This window comes from Hemicordylus capensis, chromosome 3 (genome assembly GCF_027244095.1).
Source record: "Hemicordylus capensis ecotype Gifberg chromosome 3, rHemCap1.1.pri, whole genome shotgun sequence".
NCBI lineage: Eukaryota > Metazoa > Chordata > Lepidosauria > Squamata > Cordylidae > Hemicordylus > Hemicordylus capensis.
The window spans coordinates 188586184-188605894 of NC_069659.1; the positions used below are offsets into that span (position 1 = coordinate 188586184).

At 44.6% G+C, this 19711-nt stretch overlaps 1 protein-coding gene across 2 annotated transcripts in view; it reads left to right on the forward strand.

Annotated features, from left to right (window-relative positions):
* The window catches only part of FGFRL1 (fibroblast growth factor receptor like 1), a 274981-nt gene that overhangs the window by 246386 nt on the left and 8884 nt on the right, over nt 1-19711 (forward strand). For both annotated transcript variants that reach the window (XM_053309697.1, XM_053309696.1), the window contains one exon: nt 18358-18642. In XM_053309697.1, the coding sequence (XP_053165672.1) occupies nt 18358-18642 (285 nt within the window). The remainder of the gene's footprint in view (nt 1-18357; nt 18643-19711) is intronic.

The window sequence follows — 19711 nt, forward strand, 5'->3', positions numbered from 1 at the left end:
GCTTGGTTCTCTCTAATGTCTGTGTTTGCTGTCTGTGTTCCCTTGGAGACTCTTAATTTAAACAAACAGAGTGATGGACATCCTAACGAAGTGTGAGCACTTTGATGGACTATCGGAGCATGAGGGAAGTCCTTGTGCAACTCCCGCTCCCCCCTGCACATGCACTGTTGCTCAAGAGCCATTCGATTTCTGAGCAGCCCTCAGAAGCCTAATGGCTCTTACACAACAGCATGTGTGCAAGGGAGAGAGGGAGTTATGTGAGGGCTTCTGTTGTGCCCCCACAGTTCCTCAAAGTGTGCACCCTTCATTAGTCAGGAAGTCTGCCAATGGATTTTTAAAAGTTCAAACATGGTATAAGCAAGCACTCAATTAGTTACACAAATAAAAAATGTTTTTTAAAATTGATTACTACTTTTGTATTTGTAAGCATTATCTTTCTCTGGTCTAATGTGTTTCCTATGTGTTACTCTAACAACTACTCAGTCAATCAATCAATCAATCAGTCTTTGACCAGAAAGAATATAGAAACTAAGAAATGAATGGCTATAACGTTAGAAGCAAAACATTTCTTCTATGTCAGGAAATTGTGAAAATAGTAACTATAGAGTTAGATGACATAAAACTATAAAATTATAAAATTGCTTTATGACTAAAATATGTGAAAATCTATTTTTAAAAACTGTAAAAAGCTATAAAATTAGGTCAGTAACTGTAAACTATTATAAAGGTAATAGCATATGATAAGAACGATATGCAATGCTGTCTAAAAAATTTAAGAGATAAGCTGAAGTAGTAAAAGCGATAAAGCTGAGTAACTGAGTATAAGGCAAGAGTACAGATATGAGCTGTGTTGGACCTAATTAACTCTTGCTGGTGGTCAAATTTCTGCAAATTTTGTGCATTGCTATGCAAAACTTGACAACATTGTTTGTTATGAAAGGGTTACAGTCAGAGAGTAGTAGGGAGACTTAGAATTGGCCTGTGTGGCCTGGGAGAATAAGGGTATGGTGGATGTCTTTGTAAAAAAGGCAATGAAGAAGGATGAGCTTGGTGGTTCGAACTTGCCCGGAGTTGCAGGGGCAAGGGATCTTGCTATATCTTCTGACTAACATAGCCAAAGGGAGGGCAGGGCACCACGGCGAGCCAAGGTGAAGGTCCTTCTGTGGTTAGGGGTTTCTAGCTGCATAAGAAATACATGAGGTGTTGCTATGTATCTTAAACGTTCAGTGATAAGGGAGTTCAGAACCCTGCCTAAGTCAGTTGTGTGCTCTGCATCTATTATGCAGTGTTTAAAGAGTGTGCCAGCCCGCTTGTAACCCATGGAAAGTAAGTGGGAAGAGGAGAACTCAAGTGATGATATTTTTGCAAACAGAGTTCATTTCCATGTGGATTGGTAGCCATCCTGCAGCATTAGGGGGGCTAAGCCCATTGGGAAGTATGATAGCCTGAAATTGTGTCTGGTCTAACAACGGCACATGGCACCCATGTTGCATGACATATTAACACATTCCAATTTTTAATAGCTCAAATTAACCTTCCCATGAGGCTAACCTTATTTTTTAAAAATCAGAGCTGTTACATCATGTCTCTCAACTACCTAAGCACTTTAACATGCCATAGTTGGTCTTTTGTCCTCATTAACTAGTTAAGCCAGTCTCTGCATCCCGTTACCACTCACCCATCAAGGGAGATGGTGTATTCCACCAGGATGCACTCCTCCATTCAGGTACTTGACTTAGGAACACACTTCCAAGGTGGCTTTTAGGAACTAATGACCGTATCCTTCTGATGACTTTCACTTTACATAACATTTTTTTTGTACCATGATTTCTGGGTCCTTCCCAATCTCATTATTCATTATGTAATTCTAATATGACGGACACATCATTCTGCAGCATTTTTACATTCACAGACTTGCTCAATCATCCTTGCTACATCAACCTGCCATGAAAGAATATAGGATTGTTCTATAGCAAAAGCATCCCTTTCAGATTACCAGGCCAATTTTTCTCTTTAACCCTGCCCCCAAGGAAACAGATTATATTCCATGATCTTGCCAAGCAAACTGGCTGTATTTCTTTAGAGTGTGGGTGTTTTTATAATATTTTCTCCAGATCTTCAGTGGAAAGGGTGAACAAGATTTCCAAGATTTTTTTAAAAAGGATTTAAAGTTACATCCTTTAGTTTTTCCATGTATTATTGACTTTATGGCCCTGGTACTTTACACATCGCTCTCCTCAAGATTCTTCACGAACTATGGTACCCCCAAGCCACAGTCTTCAGGACACTAGGCTGGTTCTCATGACTGAAAATTGGGTAGGACAGCGCTGTGGCTCCCATACAATCACTTACCCCTCCTCCTACCTAGGATTTTACTCACAGACAGTCAAAAATCAGGAGCATGCACAGCTCCCAAAGCTGTTTCCAGTTTATGGACATGAGAACAAGCCTGTTATTTTGCTGTATCAGATACTATTGCTTTTTGGGAAATGGAGATGTTCTCTGAATGAAATACAAAATGGAGCCCCTTTGGTGCCACAGTAGTAGGAATGGGGGGAAATTCTGCCGCACTCTAGAATCCAGGCTGGAACCACAACTTCTAGTGAGGGCAGAAATATTTCCAGAGTGGATCCAGGAGCCACTATTTTCTGGTGGGTTCCAGGATGATCCCAAAAGAAAGAGAGCCCTATACTGCAAGGTGAGGAGGTGTTTTCCCCTCCCTTGGAGGCCTTGGCATACAGTATGTGTTATTTTTTCATTAAAATTATCCCATTCACATGGTGCATTCAACACATGTGCAATCTATGTGCAGTGAATGCATGTACAAATATTCATGCACTTAAAGCTCTTAATATTATGCTGAACACACATACAGCAGTACACTTCCTTTCTGTACCATGTGTTTGAGGGACCTGTACCCAAATTTACTTTTAAAATGAATGCATGTACATGTGTGCAGACATCTGAATGCACATCCAGCGTAATCTGAAGAGGGTTTTTCTCCTCATGGGATCAGTGGAGAAGCAATACCATGAGGGGAAATTTTCCCAGGAGGGAAAAGTAAGTGAAATCCCCTGCTTGCCTTCATGCAAGATCTTATCCTAGTTATTTGTCATGGTTAGATGTGGCTTAACCACAGTGGTTTGGCCAGGATTGCTGAGAAATTCTGGGTCCTCACAATCAGTTCTGCAGGACTCAGCTACTGTATCCTGGTTAACTCTTTAACCAGGATCAACATGATTGTGTAAATGCAGCCATTGTCAGTTAAATCACTCTGGCATTCTTTCTATTAATTCATGCATACCATATACATGTAAACAGGAAGTTATACCTAAAAATTATGAAATTATGAGATGTACAAATCAATTCGAGCTCGAATAGATTCAAGCTCAAAATGGGCTGTTTTGAATGTTTTGAGCTTGAAACAAAACACCATTAAAATAAAGTGCCTGTTTTGAGCTCAAAATGAAACAGCTCTATTTTGACTTGAAATGTTTCAAGCATCATTTTAAAGCTCCCCACCCCCCAGAAGAGCTTATCTACCAATTGGGGTTCGTGGGTAGACCAATGCGCTAAGTCCGGAGTGGAGGTGTAGTCTACCTGCCTCACTCTGCTTAGGCCCTCTGACCAGCCCTCTGCGTTGCCCTGCCTCAGAGGACTGGTCTACCCACTAGACCATTCCTCCAAGGTGGGTCAATGCACTAAGTCCGGGGTAGAGGTCTGGTCTACCTGCCGTGTGAGGCAGGTAGATCAGGCTTCCTCCCTGGACTTAGTGTGTTGGCCCACCTGGGAGGACTGGTCAACCTGCTGAACCCAATTAGTAGACCTGTTCTCCCCGGAAAAATAGGCCTCAAAATGGCACTCGAAACACTTTGAGTGTTTTGAAGTTGAAAGTGAAGTTGAGTGAGTGAAGTTGAAGTTGAAGTTTGTCGAAACAGTTGGCTTTGGCTTTTGTGATTAGTTTTGAGCTCAACATGAATAGCAAAATCTGTTTCGTGCACATCCTTAATACAGATAAAGAATCAACCCTTTGAGAATTCCTGCCAGTTTGTTGTTCTGCGACTGTATATTTGTCTTCAACCAAATTTTATTTTTTGCTGTCTGCCCACCAGTCCATTGTTCTGAATGTTTTTAGAAAAAGGCAGCTTCTTCAAGAAATAGGGATGTGCACAGAACTGCGGTCCGGCACTTGTGTGTGTGGGCTCTTTAAGGGTGGGGGAGGGTGTACTTACCCACCCACCCCTGCCGCATTTCCCCCACCAGCACGTTCATTTAGTAAAGCTTTTGGGGTGGCAGGATACCTCCCTGCCACCCCTTCCCCCAGTTGTCGGCAAAAGGCTTCACAAAGCCTTTTGTGCGTGCGCACGTCGCGTGTGCACATCACGACTCCGCGACACGCGCCCTCAAGTGACACGGAGATGTGACGTGCGCATGCGCAAAAGGCTTTGTGAAGCCTTTTGCTGATGACTGGGGGAAGGGGCAGCAGGGAGGTATCCTGTCGCACAAAAGCTTTACTAAATGAACGTGCCAGCGGGGCAAACGCAGCAGGGGGGTAAGTACACCCTCCCCTGCCCTTAAAGAGCCCCACACACAAGTGCTGGACCACCTCATATCCGGACCGCCTTCATGTCTGGACCGGTTCGGAGGCTTTCAAAATGGCCTCTGGACCAGTCTGGGCTCATCCCTATCCAGAAACTCTCTAGATAGCATTAAAACAGCTGTGTTTTAATATCAGTGCCTGTAATTATTACCAGCCCCCTGAGCACATTTTGTATGTCCACATCCTTTTTTTGTTTCCCTCCCTCTGTTTAGGTCTTCCCTATCCATTGGGATTAGAGGTTATTGCCTTCCTAAAAAGAAAGGAAAGGAATGGGCTTCAGTAATGTGAGATAATACAGAGATTTGGATGAAGAGAGATATAGTTGTAGGGGTTATTTTCTCTCCTCAGCACCATGATTGTCAAATGGGGTACAATTAGCCCCAATTGGTCTTTGTTAATAAATGCAGTGTCAGCTTTTGTGAAACACATGAGCCACTGTAAATGGCCCCTGAGGGGATGGGCTGTCTTATAAATTCCTCTATCACAAGGGCATTGTGCTTATAAAATGTATGAAATACCACCAGTGAATCTGCTCACACTTACTATGGGCTTGTCCTTCATAGCATGGTTCATCTGAGCTGTGTAAACATTGAATGGCATGACCTGCACCCCATAGTTCTCTGCCCTGGCTCCGTGTAAAACGGCATCACTGCTACAGGACCAAGTTGCTTCAAGGGGCAGAACAAATTCCAATTGAATTTGAAAAGCATGGAAAAGCATGAAATGCTTTCAGCTAATTACTGTGAGGCTTTGTGTCACAGCTCTGTTGGCTCCTCCTTTGAGAGTCCTGGGACAACTCAGAAGGAAATACTGTGTTAAGCTGCTTCCCGCTAACACATTCTGCTGTTAATTCTCATGTCATTGGGGAAACCAGTGTATACTCCCTCTGCTGACATACGTTTTCCGAGCCTTGGCATATGGCACAATTTATACGATATAAATGTGCTGTCTGTGTTTACAAAGCAAACTAACGAGGACGTGTAAGGGAACACTTGAGCAAAGAACATGAACACAGGGGCGCTTTGTACAAGCGTCTCTGGGCCTTTTCAGTTGAACTAGCAAAGCTTCAACAGATGATACAGATTCAGGAGGCGGCATTTACCAAAAGAAAATACCCCCCCGCTTTTTTGCCCTTGAATCCCTCACATTCTTATCTTTCTCTCTCTCTCTCTCTCCTTCTACCTTTGTTTGTTTGCTTCTCTGAACTTAACCAATCCAGGTCTCTCTCTTTCTTTCTTTCTTTCTTTCTTTCTTTCTTTCTTTCTTTCTTTCTTTCTTTCTTTCTTGGGGAGACATTTCACAACTGTTTGAGTGGAGCTCTGATGTCAGTGTCTCACACAGAGGAATGGAGAGTGGCATTGGAGGTCATGGTAATCACTTAGCCTATTTGAAAGAGAGAAAAGGAAGCAGGACGGCAGCCCCAGAAGTATTGCTTCTGATTGTTGTAATTCAGAGAGATGAGCATGTTACCAAGCTAAATGCCTGGGACAGAAATGTGGGGTGGGGAGAAGTAAAAGTGTACTGTAGAGATGTTGTCGACCTGACTGGAGTAAGAAAAGTCTGTTGAATCTTTTTTGTGCAGCAGAGGAAATCTGGAAACGGGACTAAACTAACTTCTGCATCAATTCAGTATTTGGGCGGAATCTTTATTCATCACTCTGATATGTTACTCTTTCTTTAAAGAGCACTGAGTGGTGTACATGCAAGTTAACTTATGTTATTCTTATGACCACCCTGTGTGGTAGGCAGGCTGAGAGATGGTAGGCTCATTCACACAACCCGAAACAGGGTAGGAGGAGCACCAAGCCAGGGTAGGAGAGTCCCAGCTCATGGCCATGGAGACTAAAAAACCAAGCTAGGAGGAGGGGAGAGTGATGGTGTGGAAGGCAGTTGCTGGGTAGAATGCCTTTTGTCAACATTATTATTATTATTATTATTATTATTTCTATACCACCCTTCCAAAAATGACTCAGGGCAGTTTACACAGAGAAATAATAAATAAACATGCTCAATAACATCCTGTGAACAGAATATGGCTAGTGCTCACTGAAGTGAATCAGACTCACTGAAGGGATTAAAGTGACCTTGATAATGTAGCAGCCAAGGTATTGATTTGGATGTTAGAAATCTAGGCTCAAAGCTCTCTGTGTCTTTGGGCAGTGGGCAGCAAGGGTGGCTCTGTAATATTGGATCTTTTCATGGCAAATCACATCAGTTCAGTGGGTGTGTGCAAGATATGATCACGCTTACGTAATACAAATTCATCAAAACTGAAGCTGCAGGGAGAAATGAGATGCAGGCTTGAATTTTGATGGTTTGGAGCTGGAGGCTGGAAGTTATATAGGGAGCCACCCAAATTAAGGAAGGGGCACAATTTGCCCCAGATAGTCTCTCTAGTGGCTGGAAAAGGAGTCTTTGATTTGTTCAGCCTCATGATTTGTTCAACCTGGTTGCCAGTCATGACTCAAGAAGTATTTTCTGCAAATTTTTGATTGAGTTTGTGTTCAAGAATGTTGATGCTGTCCTTCAATAACAATACTTCCAGGGCGGCTTACAAGTTAAAACATTAAAATGTGATTCAATACCAACAATAAATCAATGCAGTTAGAAGCAACAGATCAAAGGAGCGTAAAAACAAGTCAGCAAAGCATTTACAATCCTGGGAAACTGCAAAGGTATTTGCCCATTGCTGAAAGGACATCAGCACAGGAACAAGCATGTGAGAGACTGGGGAATATGGTACCTCAAAAGGCGGTTGGCATGCAGGGTGGCAGATGGAGAGTTAGGGAGGGAGAGGGAAGCCGCCTCTTAAATTCCGTGTTCTCAAAACAAATGCAAGTTGCTGTCTTCTTCTAAGAGGCCAACAATTTATGCTAGGACTATTTTCATTGTCAAATTGATTTAATAAGGCTGGAATTTTGATTTTCCAGCCCCGCTGGCTGCCTATGTGTTTGTTGGTATTCATCGGTGTAATAACTGTGCCAGCAAACTGGCTGTCTTTCAGAGGGCTGCTGGATTGTAACGAGCTTGCTTGGAGTGTGGCTGTTTTCCCTGCAAGGGATGCCTCCCTTTTCAGGGACAGGATCTGGGGAATACCTAGATATTTGCACCCCAGTCCTACAGAATGGGCTAGGATGTCACACTTGCCACTCCAGCTGTCTGCTAGGTCGTTGGATGCCGGAGTCACTCCCGTTCATTGGGTTACACATGAAAGCCTCTCAGCAGAGAGCAAAGCATTTCTGTGCTGCACAAGAAAGAGTTTGAAATAAAATACCCTGATGTGGCTGAGTCCCAGAATGTCAGTGTGTGTGTGTGTGTGTGTGTGTGTGTGTGTGTGTGTGTGTGTGTGTGTGTGTGTGTAGAGAAGGGGGCACTGGCTGTTCATGCTAAAAATGTCCCAGGAAAGATGATGTACATCAGGGAGATGCTTGAGCTGGATTCCCCCATTGAATGCATCTGAAATATGAGGTCAGTGTGTGAGAATAGATGGGGAGGCTGATCAGGAGGGGAACAGGGGTTAGGTATGAGGAAAAGTCTGTTCTTTAAAACCTGCTCACATAGTGAGAGCTACACGTATCCTTTTCCGCTTCCATGTTGTGTCTTAGGAAGGAGTAGCAATGGCACACAGCTGTGGGTTGTTTCCCAGCAGCAGAATACATAATAAATGTTTCATTTATCTATCTATGTCAACCACTTTGAGAACTTTGGTTGAAGAGTGGTATAAATATAGTAGAAGCAGTAGTAATAGTAGTAGAAGAAGAATTTGGCCTGAAGGACAAAGATAAGTACCTATTCATCCTAGCCTAGCATCCCACCAAGTGGTGGTTGCTGGTGTCTCCCTTGCATTTCTTTTTAGATGGTGAGCATTGTTCCCTCTAAGGTGTGCTGCTGAGCGGCCACACTCAAAATCCAACCCCACTGTGAAATGATTTTAAAGCAACCATGCAGTCTTGTCCTTGCCCCACACAGTGATGGGCTGCCGCTGCCGCTGCCAGCTGCAAAATTGTTGCAACTCCCAAGTCCTCCCCAACCCGCATTGCCACTTCCTCCCTGCCGGCACGGGCTGCAATCCCCTGCTGCCTTTTCCCTGCCACTGGCAGCTACAAAAATCACCTCCTTGCCTTCCCCCTGCCCCTACTACCCGGCTCCCCTCTGCTGAGATTGTGACACTGGGCTGTCTACTCTGATGCACATTTACTCAGAAGTAAGCACTGTAAAGTTTACTGTGGCTTGCTTGGTTAGGTTTGTCTAAGACTGCTGCCTTCTGCCTTCTCCTAACTATATGCACACACTTGTCCCAATTAGATTGATGTGTGAGTGAAGAGAACTTAAACTTTTGTATGTGAGAGCACGTGAAGGGGTGGCCGACGTGACGCATATCGGGAGTCAGCACACAAGAGAGTGGAGCATGCTGCGAGGGAGTAGCAAGGCTCCAGTTATGCAGTGAGGCCAGTCAGGTGTTCTTCTCTGTGGGGAGTGGTGGTTGGGGGGAGTGGGATCTGGAGGTGGAAGGAGCTGCGTTGCATTGTATTGAGACCCCTTGCAAGAAACAAGCAGCTGCCTAGTAAGTGAGCAAATAAGCTGCCTTATGGGTGGGGGGCGAGGGGCAGTGCAGAGTAATGCATTTCCAGGAAAGGCTCAACACTATTACCTGCCTGGGCAGTGGGGCGGAGGAGGGGGAAAGAATACCTTTCTGATCTCTGGACAGAGCTATCCAACCTGTTCTCCACCCTTTTATCCCCGCCCTGCTTCCGAAATGTGTGCAGAGCTACCGATTTAGGCAGCCCCTTCCTGCATCCAAAAGCAATCCAGTTTGGCATGGGAACAATAGACACTGATGGTGAGCCCGTTTGTGATCAGGGAACCATTTTCTTTTTCCTTCTGGTACTTCCCCCCACCCCCAATACTGTGAACCTTTCTTTCTTGAAAAGTTGCATATATTGTAAATATTCTTCTAACAATAATAAGGAATGACTAGGAGGATGGTACAGGCCACAACTATTTGTGACCTCTCACTCCCTACAGTGCATCTCCTGCATATGGAAAGAATATGTTTTCCCAGCTGTGCACTGAGATTGCCAGGGCATCTTATGGCAGTGAACTCAGTTGCCCACTTCTCCTATTACTTAATATATTATTCATTCCAAAATTTTGTATTCATTCATTCAAAAACTTTCAGTTCAAGTGTCTCAAAAAAGTGACAGTTCACCTGTTTCAAAAAAGTGCACAATATACATATCAACAATCAAAATGGGGGGGGGGGAATCCAGAATATTTTATGTTACACAGAGAGAGAGAGAGAGACACACACAGAGAGAGAGAGAGACACACACCCCAAATCATTATAACCCCCACCCCCAGAAGTAAGTCTTGCACTGTTTTCTAAAGGCACAATGAGCTAGGGTGGGCCCCTTTCAGGAGAGCATCCTATAATATAAGGCAGGCTTATAAATAAGGCAGCCGTCCCCAGTGCCTTATGTAGATAAGGAAGACTCTCTTTGCTGTAGTAAAACTCTGCACCAGGTGATTAGGCAGAGAAGCTTTACAACACTTGGGCATTCTCCCTCTGACCTTTTGGGACACAAATAGCTAACCCAGGCATCGACAGGTTGGTAAAATGTGTGTAAACTGCCCGGATCCATTTTGGAAGGGTGGTATACAAATCAATCAATCAATCAATCAATAATAGTAACTTTTGAGGACTTACTTGCATGGCCTATATTAGGTTCACTGCTGTGTCACCTTGCACAGTGAACAGATTTGTATACAGAGGAGGGCCTTGTTTACAAGATATGGAGGCTTCAGGTGGTCCCTAAATATGCAGTACTGACATGCCCACTCTTTCTGAAGCTGACAATCAGCCACTGTAGTTGTAATAGCACAGTGTGTTCCTACCATCATATTACTGACAATAATTGGGCAGCTGAACCATGGACTTCTCAAAGACAGCCTCCTCTTGCATGCATTAAAGTAGTCAGTGCTTGAGTTTACAGAAGCATGGATGACAGTTGTGAAGTTCCTTACGGTCCAGAAAAGGTAGCAGCCAGCATGGTGTAATGGTTAAAGTGTTGGACTAGGACCGGGGAGACCCAAGTTCAAATCCCCATTCAGCCATGAAACTCACTGGGTGACTCTGGGCCAGTCACTTATCTTTCATCCTAACCTACCTTACAGAGTTGTTGTGACAATAAATATAACCATGTACACTGCTTGGGGCTCCTAGGAGGAAGTATGGGATATAAATGCAAAAATAAATAAATAATTTTTTCCTGGCTACCACTTTCCTTGGAGCCCAACAGCAATCCAAGATCCAAAACAACTCTGGGCTATATAAAGTCAGAGGGAGGGAAACACACCTGTACCATCTCCACCACCCCCCGCCCACTTTCTTTCTTTCATTAATACCACATCTTTCTTTCTGCACCAGATCCTTATTTGTCCATCACAACTGTCAGACAGTGGTGCTGACATGGAAAAAGAAAAACACAGCTAGTGTCATCAGCATATTGAGGACTCCTTATTTCCAAGCTTCTAAAAATCTCTCCCAATAGTATCCTGTGGCACTCCACAGATTAGCCCCATCAGGATAGATGAATAAACCCCCTTCATCACCATCCACTTTGACCACTGAGATGTTGCAAGTACTGCAATGAGATAATGTGGCCTGTTGTGTTGAAAGATGCTGAGAGGTGTAACAAGACCAACAGGGCTGTATCTCCCCTGTCCATTTCAAGACATAGATAGTTGATCAGAGTTACTAAAGTAAGGTTGGTCCTTCTGTGGCCAGACTAGAAGCCAAACTTGGCAGGATCACAGAAGTCGGTAGGATGATGCTGTGCCTGTGAGCTGTCAGCCAAAGAAGTGAGTTGCTGGGAAAGGAGGAGGAAAGTATCCTTCCATAGCCATAGTCTGAGGAGGGCCCTTGACAAGAAGGCCCTTGGACCTCTGGGGAGCCCCTTCCTGCCTAGGTGGGTCTTAGCATAACAGCAGGTGCAGGTGTCTTTCATTCTTGATGGGCCAGCAGCAGAAACAACAGTGTCCTAGCAAATGGTGGCCACATGTCGTGTTCCCCTTGCCATACTCCACATTGTGACTGCTGCTATAGTAAGGGGGAGGGGCACAATCAGGCAGTGGCCATGGGTCACATGGGTGGGTGGGCCATGGCTAGAAAGCTGGGCCCACCCACCTCCCAGAGTAGGCATTAATAGTGCGTCCTACAAAGGTGCTGAGCCCTTAGCAGAAGTTGATGGGTGATATGTACTGATTGAGGACCAGATAGCCCAGTCCATAGTAGCAGTTAAACAAGAAGCTCAGACTTAAAATTTTGTATAAACTATAGTTGGGAAAGTAGCAGAGCCAGCATATTGGGCCCAAAGGACATGGTCTTGCTGCTTTTGTCTCTGAGGTACTGGTGAAGACTGTGACCAGGTAACTCCCTGGTTTTAACTCAGTCAGGACTTTTCCTCTTAGGGTTACCAAGCATCCTCATTTCACCTGGATATGTCCTCATTTACATGAAGAGGAATGTCTGTGAGGAAATGCAATCTGTCTGGTATTTGGCCACCAAGCCCAATGTTATGTATGCTTCCTCCAGGATCCATGGAGGAGGTCCTCCGCCTCCTCCTGCTCCCCTAGCAGGACGGCCACCTCTCTGGCCTTCCTGCTTTCGGTACTGAAACCCAGTACTTTGCCTAAATGGCAGCCCAATCCACACAACCCCATGTCTGTCTCCTCAGGAATAAGCCTGAGGAGAAAGATAAATGATCTAGAAGTTGGAACCCCAAGATCTCTCTCCTGGTCAGTTACCGACAGCTCAGATCTCATCAGCATATGTGTGAAGTTGGGGGTTTTTTTGCCCCAGTATGCATCACTTTACACTTGCTTACATTGAAACACATTTGCCATTTTGTCACCCACTCTCCCAGTTTAGAGTTCTTTTTGGAGCTCCTCACAAACTGTTGTGGATTTCAGGACACTAAATAGTTTAGTGTCATCTGCAAATTGGAGAACAGTGTGGTGTAGTGGCTAGAGTGCTGGACTAGGACTGGGGAGACCTGAGTTCAAATCCTCATTCAGCCATGAAACTAGCTGGGTGACTCTGGGCCAGTCACTTCTCTCTCAGCCTAACCTACTTCACAGGGTTGTTGTGAGGAGAAACCTAAGTATGTAGTACACCGCTCTGGGCTCCTTGGAGGAAGAGCGGGATATTAAAAATAAAATAAAATTGGGCACTTGACTGCTTACCCCAACTTCTAGATCATTTATTACCTCCAGCCTCAGAGGCGTGATGCTTCTCAATACCAGTTGCAGGGGAACAACAGCAGGAGGGAGGGCATGCCCTCACCTCTTTCCTGTGGGCTCCCCAGAGGTATCTGCTGGGCAAGTTTGTGAAACAGGATGCTGGACTAGATAGCCCTTGGGCATGATATAGCAGGGCTGTTCTTATGTTCTTAAGCCCCCATTCAGCTAGACAGGATCCTCTCTGCAGGCAGGCGTGCTTCCTTGCAAGTAAGCTCTGCAGAGCCACATGCTGCCTCTGGCCCTGCCTCTCCAGGTAGATCTCTCGGTGTTAGGGCTCTTGCTAGCTGTGGTGTGGAGGACCAACGGACAAGGGATCTTGCCCAACATGGTAGCTCCCACTGCCCCTGCCTGCAAGAAGATTGCCGTCTTCAGCACTACCAGCATGACTAGTTTAGCCACTATAATTCAGGCAATAGTTGCTCACTGGCCTGATCACACAAGATAAAGACACATGCACGCCGTGAGTACACACATCTTTCCCCCTCCAGGGACATATCAGAGGAGTCATCCAAATTGCCCCTCTACACGCGCTACAAATACTAGTTCGAACTAGTTTTCTAGCACATAGAGAGGAGTGGTTTGGATGTACTAGCCCCCTCCCCCATGTGATAAGGGAAAGGTGACCCAGTGCACCAGGAGGGGGGAAGGACCTGGGTGCTCATTATTGTGTGTGGTTGGGCCAGTGGACAAAGTATCACCTGAACCAGCCCTCTGACTCATTATGCAAAATAATGTGAGGATAACAGTGTTAGTACTCACTTCTATCTGGATGCTACTATTATGTCAATTCAATCTTAGGTGTACAACACTGAGCCTTTTCTCACAACCATATGGCGGGGGGTGGGCTGTAGGGAAGGCACACTCCTACCTCATGCCTCCCAAAGGACCAGAGCCTACTTATGGCTCTGCAGCTCATGCACCCATATGAACACTGCAACGGCATTCTCCCTTGATGATATCAGAAGCTAGGTCCTCCACCTATCCCACAATGCATTGCACAAGCAGCGGCAACTCGGGACTGGGACTTCTCTCTGGCTGCCCTGGGGCTTTGGAATATGTTCCCTGTCAAAATAAGAGCATCTCCATCTCTGATTGCTTCAAGATGCACCTGTTTTCTCAGGCTTTTATCTGAAATTAATTTTAAATGGTTTAATTGTTTCTATCCTATGAAATTGTTTTAACTTCTTTATTCCGTGAATTGTTTTTATTCTTTTTATTCTCTCTCTCTCTCTCTCTCTCTCTCTCTCTCTCTCTCTCTCTATATATATATATATATATATATATATATATATAGTTTTAAACTGTGTACACTGCCTAGAGTTACACATATCAGGTGGTATATAAATATAATACATAAATAAATATTGGTTTGACTTGATAGCTTTCGCCGGTAGTTCTAAATGCAATGCTAATATGCTTGTGTAAAAAAGACCTTCTAGTCTTTTCCCTTTAGATAGTGAAACTTCCTAAAATAATTATTAATCCAAACAGAAACTACTGAATCTCTATATATTGCTTTTATCCATTTTATTAAAAATCTACCTATGCTATATTATGTGAAGGTTTCAACAAATAAGGCCATTCAGTATTATTGAATGCATTTCCCATGTTAAGAAAAATCAATAATGCTTTTACTTTCTGTATACCAGCTACTTCTATGATAATATATTTAGATACGATAAATTTATGATTTCAGGCTATCTTTCATTATTTTATTTTTTCAAAGATCGTTTTCATCTCAAATAAAACCCCATTTTTATCTAGTTTTATTTGATTGAGTTCTCCTTTTCCAATTATCCGCTATGCACTGGCCTCCATGGCCTTACTAGTCGTTTTTAGGTTTGGGTATAACAATTGCTCTGACTGCCTCACATGTTTGTAGTAGTCTCTCTTGACTTTTTGACTGACGCCTGCATTCTGCCCTATCAGGTACCTTGATTTATGTCGCACAGTTGATGATCAAAGTGCGGGCCAGCATTGTGTTCATCCAAGCCAGTTGGATGATCAAAGTGCAACCCAGCATCTAAACCGCATCCAAGCCAGTTAAAACTTGACAAGTTTTAGATGGACAGTTGAGACACCCTGCCAGACTACAACCTTCAAAGATACGATTGCCAAACTTGGAGCTGGGGCGCCTGGTTTCAGCATGTCCAACTTTTACCTCATGACATGAAATTTGGTCAATTCTCTTTACAGTTTTGGGTCCCCAACTTAAGTTGTATACTTTTTTTATATGGGTAAACAAGATAAATGTTGTGATCTAGAGGAATTGTGAGCTTGTGGGCAAGGGAAACATGCATGCAGCTTTGCATGCTCACAGCTGATGAGGCACATCACTGTTCACTGTAAAAACAGCAGCATGTCTCATCATTTGTAGAACAGTAACATGAATGCTACATAGAAAAATCCAACTTTGCACACTGTTCTTTGACATGCACATTAACTTCTTTGGATTGTAGCCATAGCACTTGGCAAATCAGAAAGTAGCTTGAAATTCATTAGAGCTTGTTGTTTATAAGCCCTTTGAAGTAGAGATGTTGCCAACACTCATATTTCCTGCCTTAGAAGTGCAAGCTTCAGGGGCTGTAATGAAGGCAAAGCTTGCCTCTAATATAAGGCAAGCCCCATAATTCTTCTCTGGTTCACTTTTTAAATTTGACTCAGAGAGGAATCCTGCCCACCCCCATCCTTCTCACCAATTTTCAGCAGTGACTCCAACCTACCAATGATCCTCCAAGCCCCCTCATATCTTCCCTCCTATCTACTTATTGAGGGGACTGTAGTTTTCACAAAGGCTGCTGGGGATGTCAGTAACTCTTTATGAACATTACATTTTTCAGGACTATCTGAGCCTTGTATACTGCCTTGGGGGAGGGGAGAAAGATCTCCCTCCCTCCCTCTCCTCCTTGTCACTGCTGGAATAGCAGCCACAGCCAGATAGGTGGGTGAGGGAATGGCCTACCATCTACTAGGAGGGTAGTGGGAGCTCACAGGTAGTTTGGTGAAGGAGGTAGGGCTGAACTGAAGTGGTGGCGTCCCAGCTGCAGAGGGTCTTGGATGATACAGATTATCTGGACCCTTTTCAATCTGGCTTCCGCCCCAGATATGGGACTGAGACTAGTGGATGACCTACGCCGGGAACTAGACAGGGGGAGTGTGTCCCTATTGGTTCTGCTGGAACTCTCAGCGGCGTTCGATACCGTCGACCATGGTATCCTTCCGCCTCTCAAGTATGGGAATCAGATGTACTGCGTTGCAGTGGTTCCAGTCCTTTCTTGGGGGGAGGGTCCAGAAGGTGGTGCTGGGGGACTACTGCTCGGTCCCATGGCTATTGACCTGTGGGGTCCCGCAGGGTTCGGTCTTGTCCCCCATGCTATTTAACATCTACATGAAACCGCTGGGAGAGGTCATCCGGGGACTTGGACTGAGTTGTCAGCAATATGCAGATAACACTCAGCTCTATCTCTCCTTGTCACTTGATCCTAGGGAGTTGGTGGATGTCCTGAATCGGGGGCTGGAGGCCGTGATGGATTGGATGTGGGCTAATAAACTGAAATTGAATCCGGACAAGATGGAGGTGCTGTTGGTCAGTAGGGGAGCCAATCGGGATGAGGAGATTTTACTGGTTCTGGATGGGGTTGCACTTTCCTTGAAGGAGCAGGTACACAGCTTGGGGGTACTACTGGACCCGGCTCTGCTTTTGGAAGCTCAGGTAGAGGCGGTGGCCAGGGGTGCTTTTGCATGGCTTCGACTAGTGCACCAGCTGCATCCCTTTCTCAAGAAGGCAGATCTGCCTATAGTTACCCATGCCTTAGCCACATCACCGCTGGATTACTGTAACACGCTCTACGTGGGGCTGCCGTTGAAAAATATCCGGAAACTGCAGATAGTGCAAAATGCGGTGGCTAGGGTTTTATCTGGAGCTGCCCGGTGGGAGCACATCACAACCATTCTGAAAGAGTTGCACTGGCTGACAGTTCATTTCCGAGTCCAATTCAAGGTGCTGGTTTTGACCTTTAAAGCCCTTAACGGTTTGTGCCCGGGGTAGTTGAGGTACCGCCTGCTCCCAAGGGTTGCTTCCTGCTTGATGAGGTCATCTGAGTGGGCTTTGCTCTGGGTGTTGACAATGAGGGAGGCTCGGCTGTCGTGCACTCAGGACAGGGTCTTCTCTGTTGCTGCCCCCAGACTTTGGAATGCTCTCCCAGTGGCCATTCGCTCCTCGGTCTCCATCACAGCTTTTAGAAAGCTTGTTAAATCTTGGCTTTTTATCCAGGCCTTTACAAGATTATTTCTATTGCTGCTTCTATGTATTTTACTCATGTATAGTTTAATGTTTGTATTTTATAGATTTTAAATTAGATTTGTTTCAAAAATTTTAGTTTAATATTTTTATTGTCATTTTTATTGTATGTTTTTTAACTTTTGTAAACTGCCTTGGGATTGTTTTTAATGAACGGTGGTATATAAATGTAACAATAAAATAAAACTAAAATAAATAAAACTTCAGCAGAGATTTTCTCTTTTTAAGCTTTCTCAGAAGGGCTGGAATAAAACGCAAAATTGTTTCCTGGGATTTTCTGAGAAAGCTTGAAGAAATGGAATGCTTTCCAAAGTAAGCTGAGGAAAGCTTGCTTATCACTACATTGAAGGGGGAAAAACCTAATAATAAACCTGAATATTAAAATACAACACATAAATGGTTCACAGTGATAATAATCAGTTCATACCATTTTTCTCTGTGCTTCTGATTCTTTCTTGAGCTACGTTTCTGGAAGAGATTGGGCAACTGTGATGAACTAACTCAGCTTGGGTGAAAAATACTGGTTCCTTTCATCTTCCTTTCATTCAAGAGCCCCTGGTGGCGCAGTGGTAAAACTGCCGCCTTGTAACCAGAAGGTTATAAGTTCGATCCTGACCAGGGGCTCAAGGTTGACTCAGCCTTCCATCCTTCCGAGGTCGGTAAAATGAGTACCCAGAATGTTGGGGGGCAATATGCTAAATCATTGTAAACCGCTTAGAGAGCTTCCAGCTATAGAGCGGTATATAAATGTAAGTGCTATTGCTATTGCTATCTTAGGAATCATCTCAGACAACAGTGCCAACTCATGGTGCCATGGGTGCAGCTATAATAAAGCTGCAAGGGGAAGGGCAAGTGTCCCTGCACCCTTGAGGAAGTGGGGGGACCTGCTGGATGACACCTTGCTCTTTATAGTTCTTCTGCAGCAAAGATACCATGGGAGACACAGGAAGTGGGAGGCCCCATTGCCACATAGTGTCCCAGGGCCAACTCCAACATTACTGCACCCCTGTATGATGCAGTAGTGGGTGCTTCCTTCACCCGTAGAGCTTAGTGTCCTACGAACTGAGCCACCGTTGCTCCTAGGTATAGCACTCTGGCTCACTGTGTGCCTTTTAGTCGATTCTTTAAAAATCTTGGCATCTTATTGTCTTTGCAGCTCGACCTAGGTTCACCCAGCCTGCCAAGATGAGACGGAGAGTGATTGCTCGGCCCGTGGGGAGCTCAGTCCGCCTGAAATGTGTAGCCAGTGGGAATCCTCGACCTGACATCAGCTGGTTGAAAGACAACAAGCCTCTTACCCCACAGGAGATTGGTGAGAACAAAAGGAAGAAGTGGACGCTGAACCTGAAGAACCTAAAGCCTGAGGACAGTGGGAAATACACCTGTCGGGTCTTCAACAGAATTGGGGAGATTAATGCAACCTACAAAGTTGAAGTGATCCGTAAGTACTGCATTTGGGCTAGGGGAATGAGAGGAGGCTGGCTAAGCCTCTGCTCTGGTCATATGGGTATCAGGAAGTAAGTGCAAATGAACTCTTGTAGATTTGCTTGGAGAATGGGAAATATTCATATAGAAATGTGCCCCAAACTCTGCACAACCTTGTGGTGTAAGTGCTGTTGTGGACCCAGAAATATGTGGAGAGGTAGTTAGTACAAACAGGTGGATTGTATTTTTAAAAGGCAAGTTAAAAAAAGGAAATGTAGGGTGAAACCTACCAGAACCTTTCATTGCTATCTAGCCAGGTCCAACCTGTGCAAAGAAAGGCCAAGCACTTGCTAAAATCTGGGCTACCTGGAAATGTTTCAGATTTTGTCACAATAAAACTGTATTGGAGCAGGACTCTTGGAAAAGATATCTGAAATAGCAAAAAGCCGCTGAAAAGAAATGATAAAATGTCATTACCTGGATTATTTAAAATGTAAGCAAAGAGGCTGTTCACATAACCGAAAACTGGGTAGGTTAAATGTTCTACCCAAGTCTGAGAGCTATGCATGCTCCCAGTTTTCAGTTGTGTGAGAGCAAACAACTAGGTAGGAGAAGTGATTGTGTGGGAGACAGGAACTGGGTAGGATAGCTTTGGTTCCTACCTTGGTCAAATGATGGGTATGAAAGCTGGGTAGATGCCACTGCCCTACCCAGTTCCTTTCCCCATACAATCGCTTCTGCTCCTCCCACCTAGTTGTTTGCTCCAACATAACCGAAAACTGGGAGCACACACAGCTTCTAAACCTGGGTAAGTCACTTGTCCTACTCAGTTTCTGGTTGTGTGAACAGCCTCAAAAACAACTGAAGGACATATAATGAAGAGAAAAAGTGGCAGAAGTGATTAGATTATTACCATCACCAGCACCACCATTTTACTTCCTGTAAGCATGTTGCATACGTAATGCTTGTGCCCTCTCATCTCCGCACTCCATCTGATTTCCTAACTATGCTGAAGTCAAAATTGTGTGTGTGTGTGTGTGTGTGTGTGTGTGTGTGTGTGTGTGTGTGTGTGTGACATCACTGCA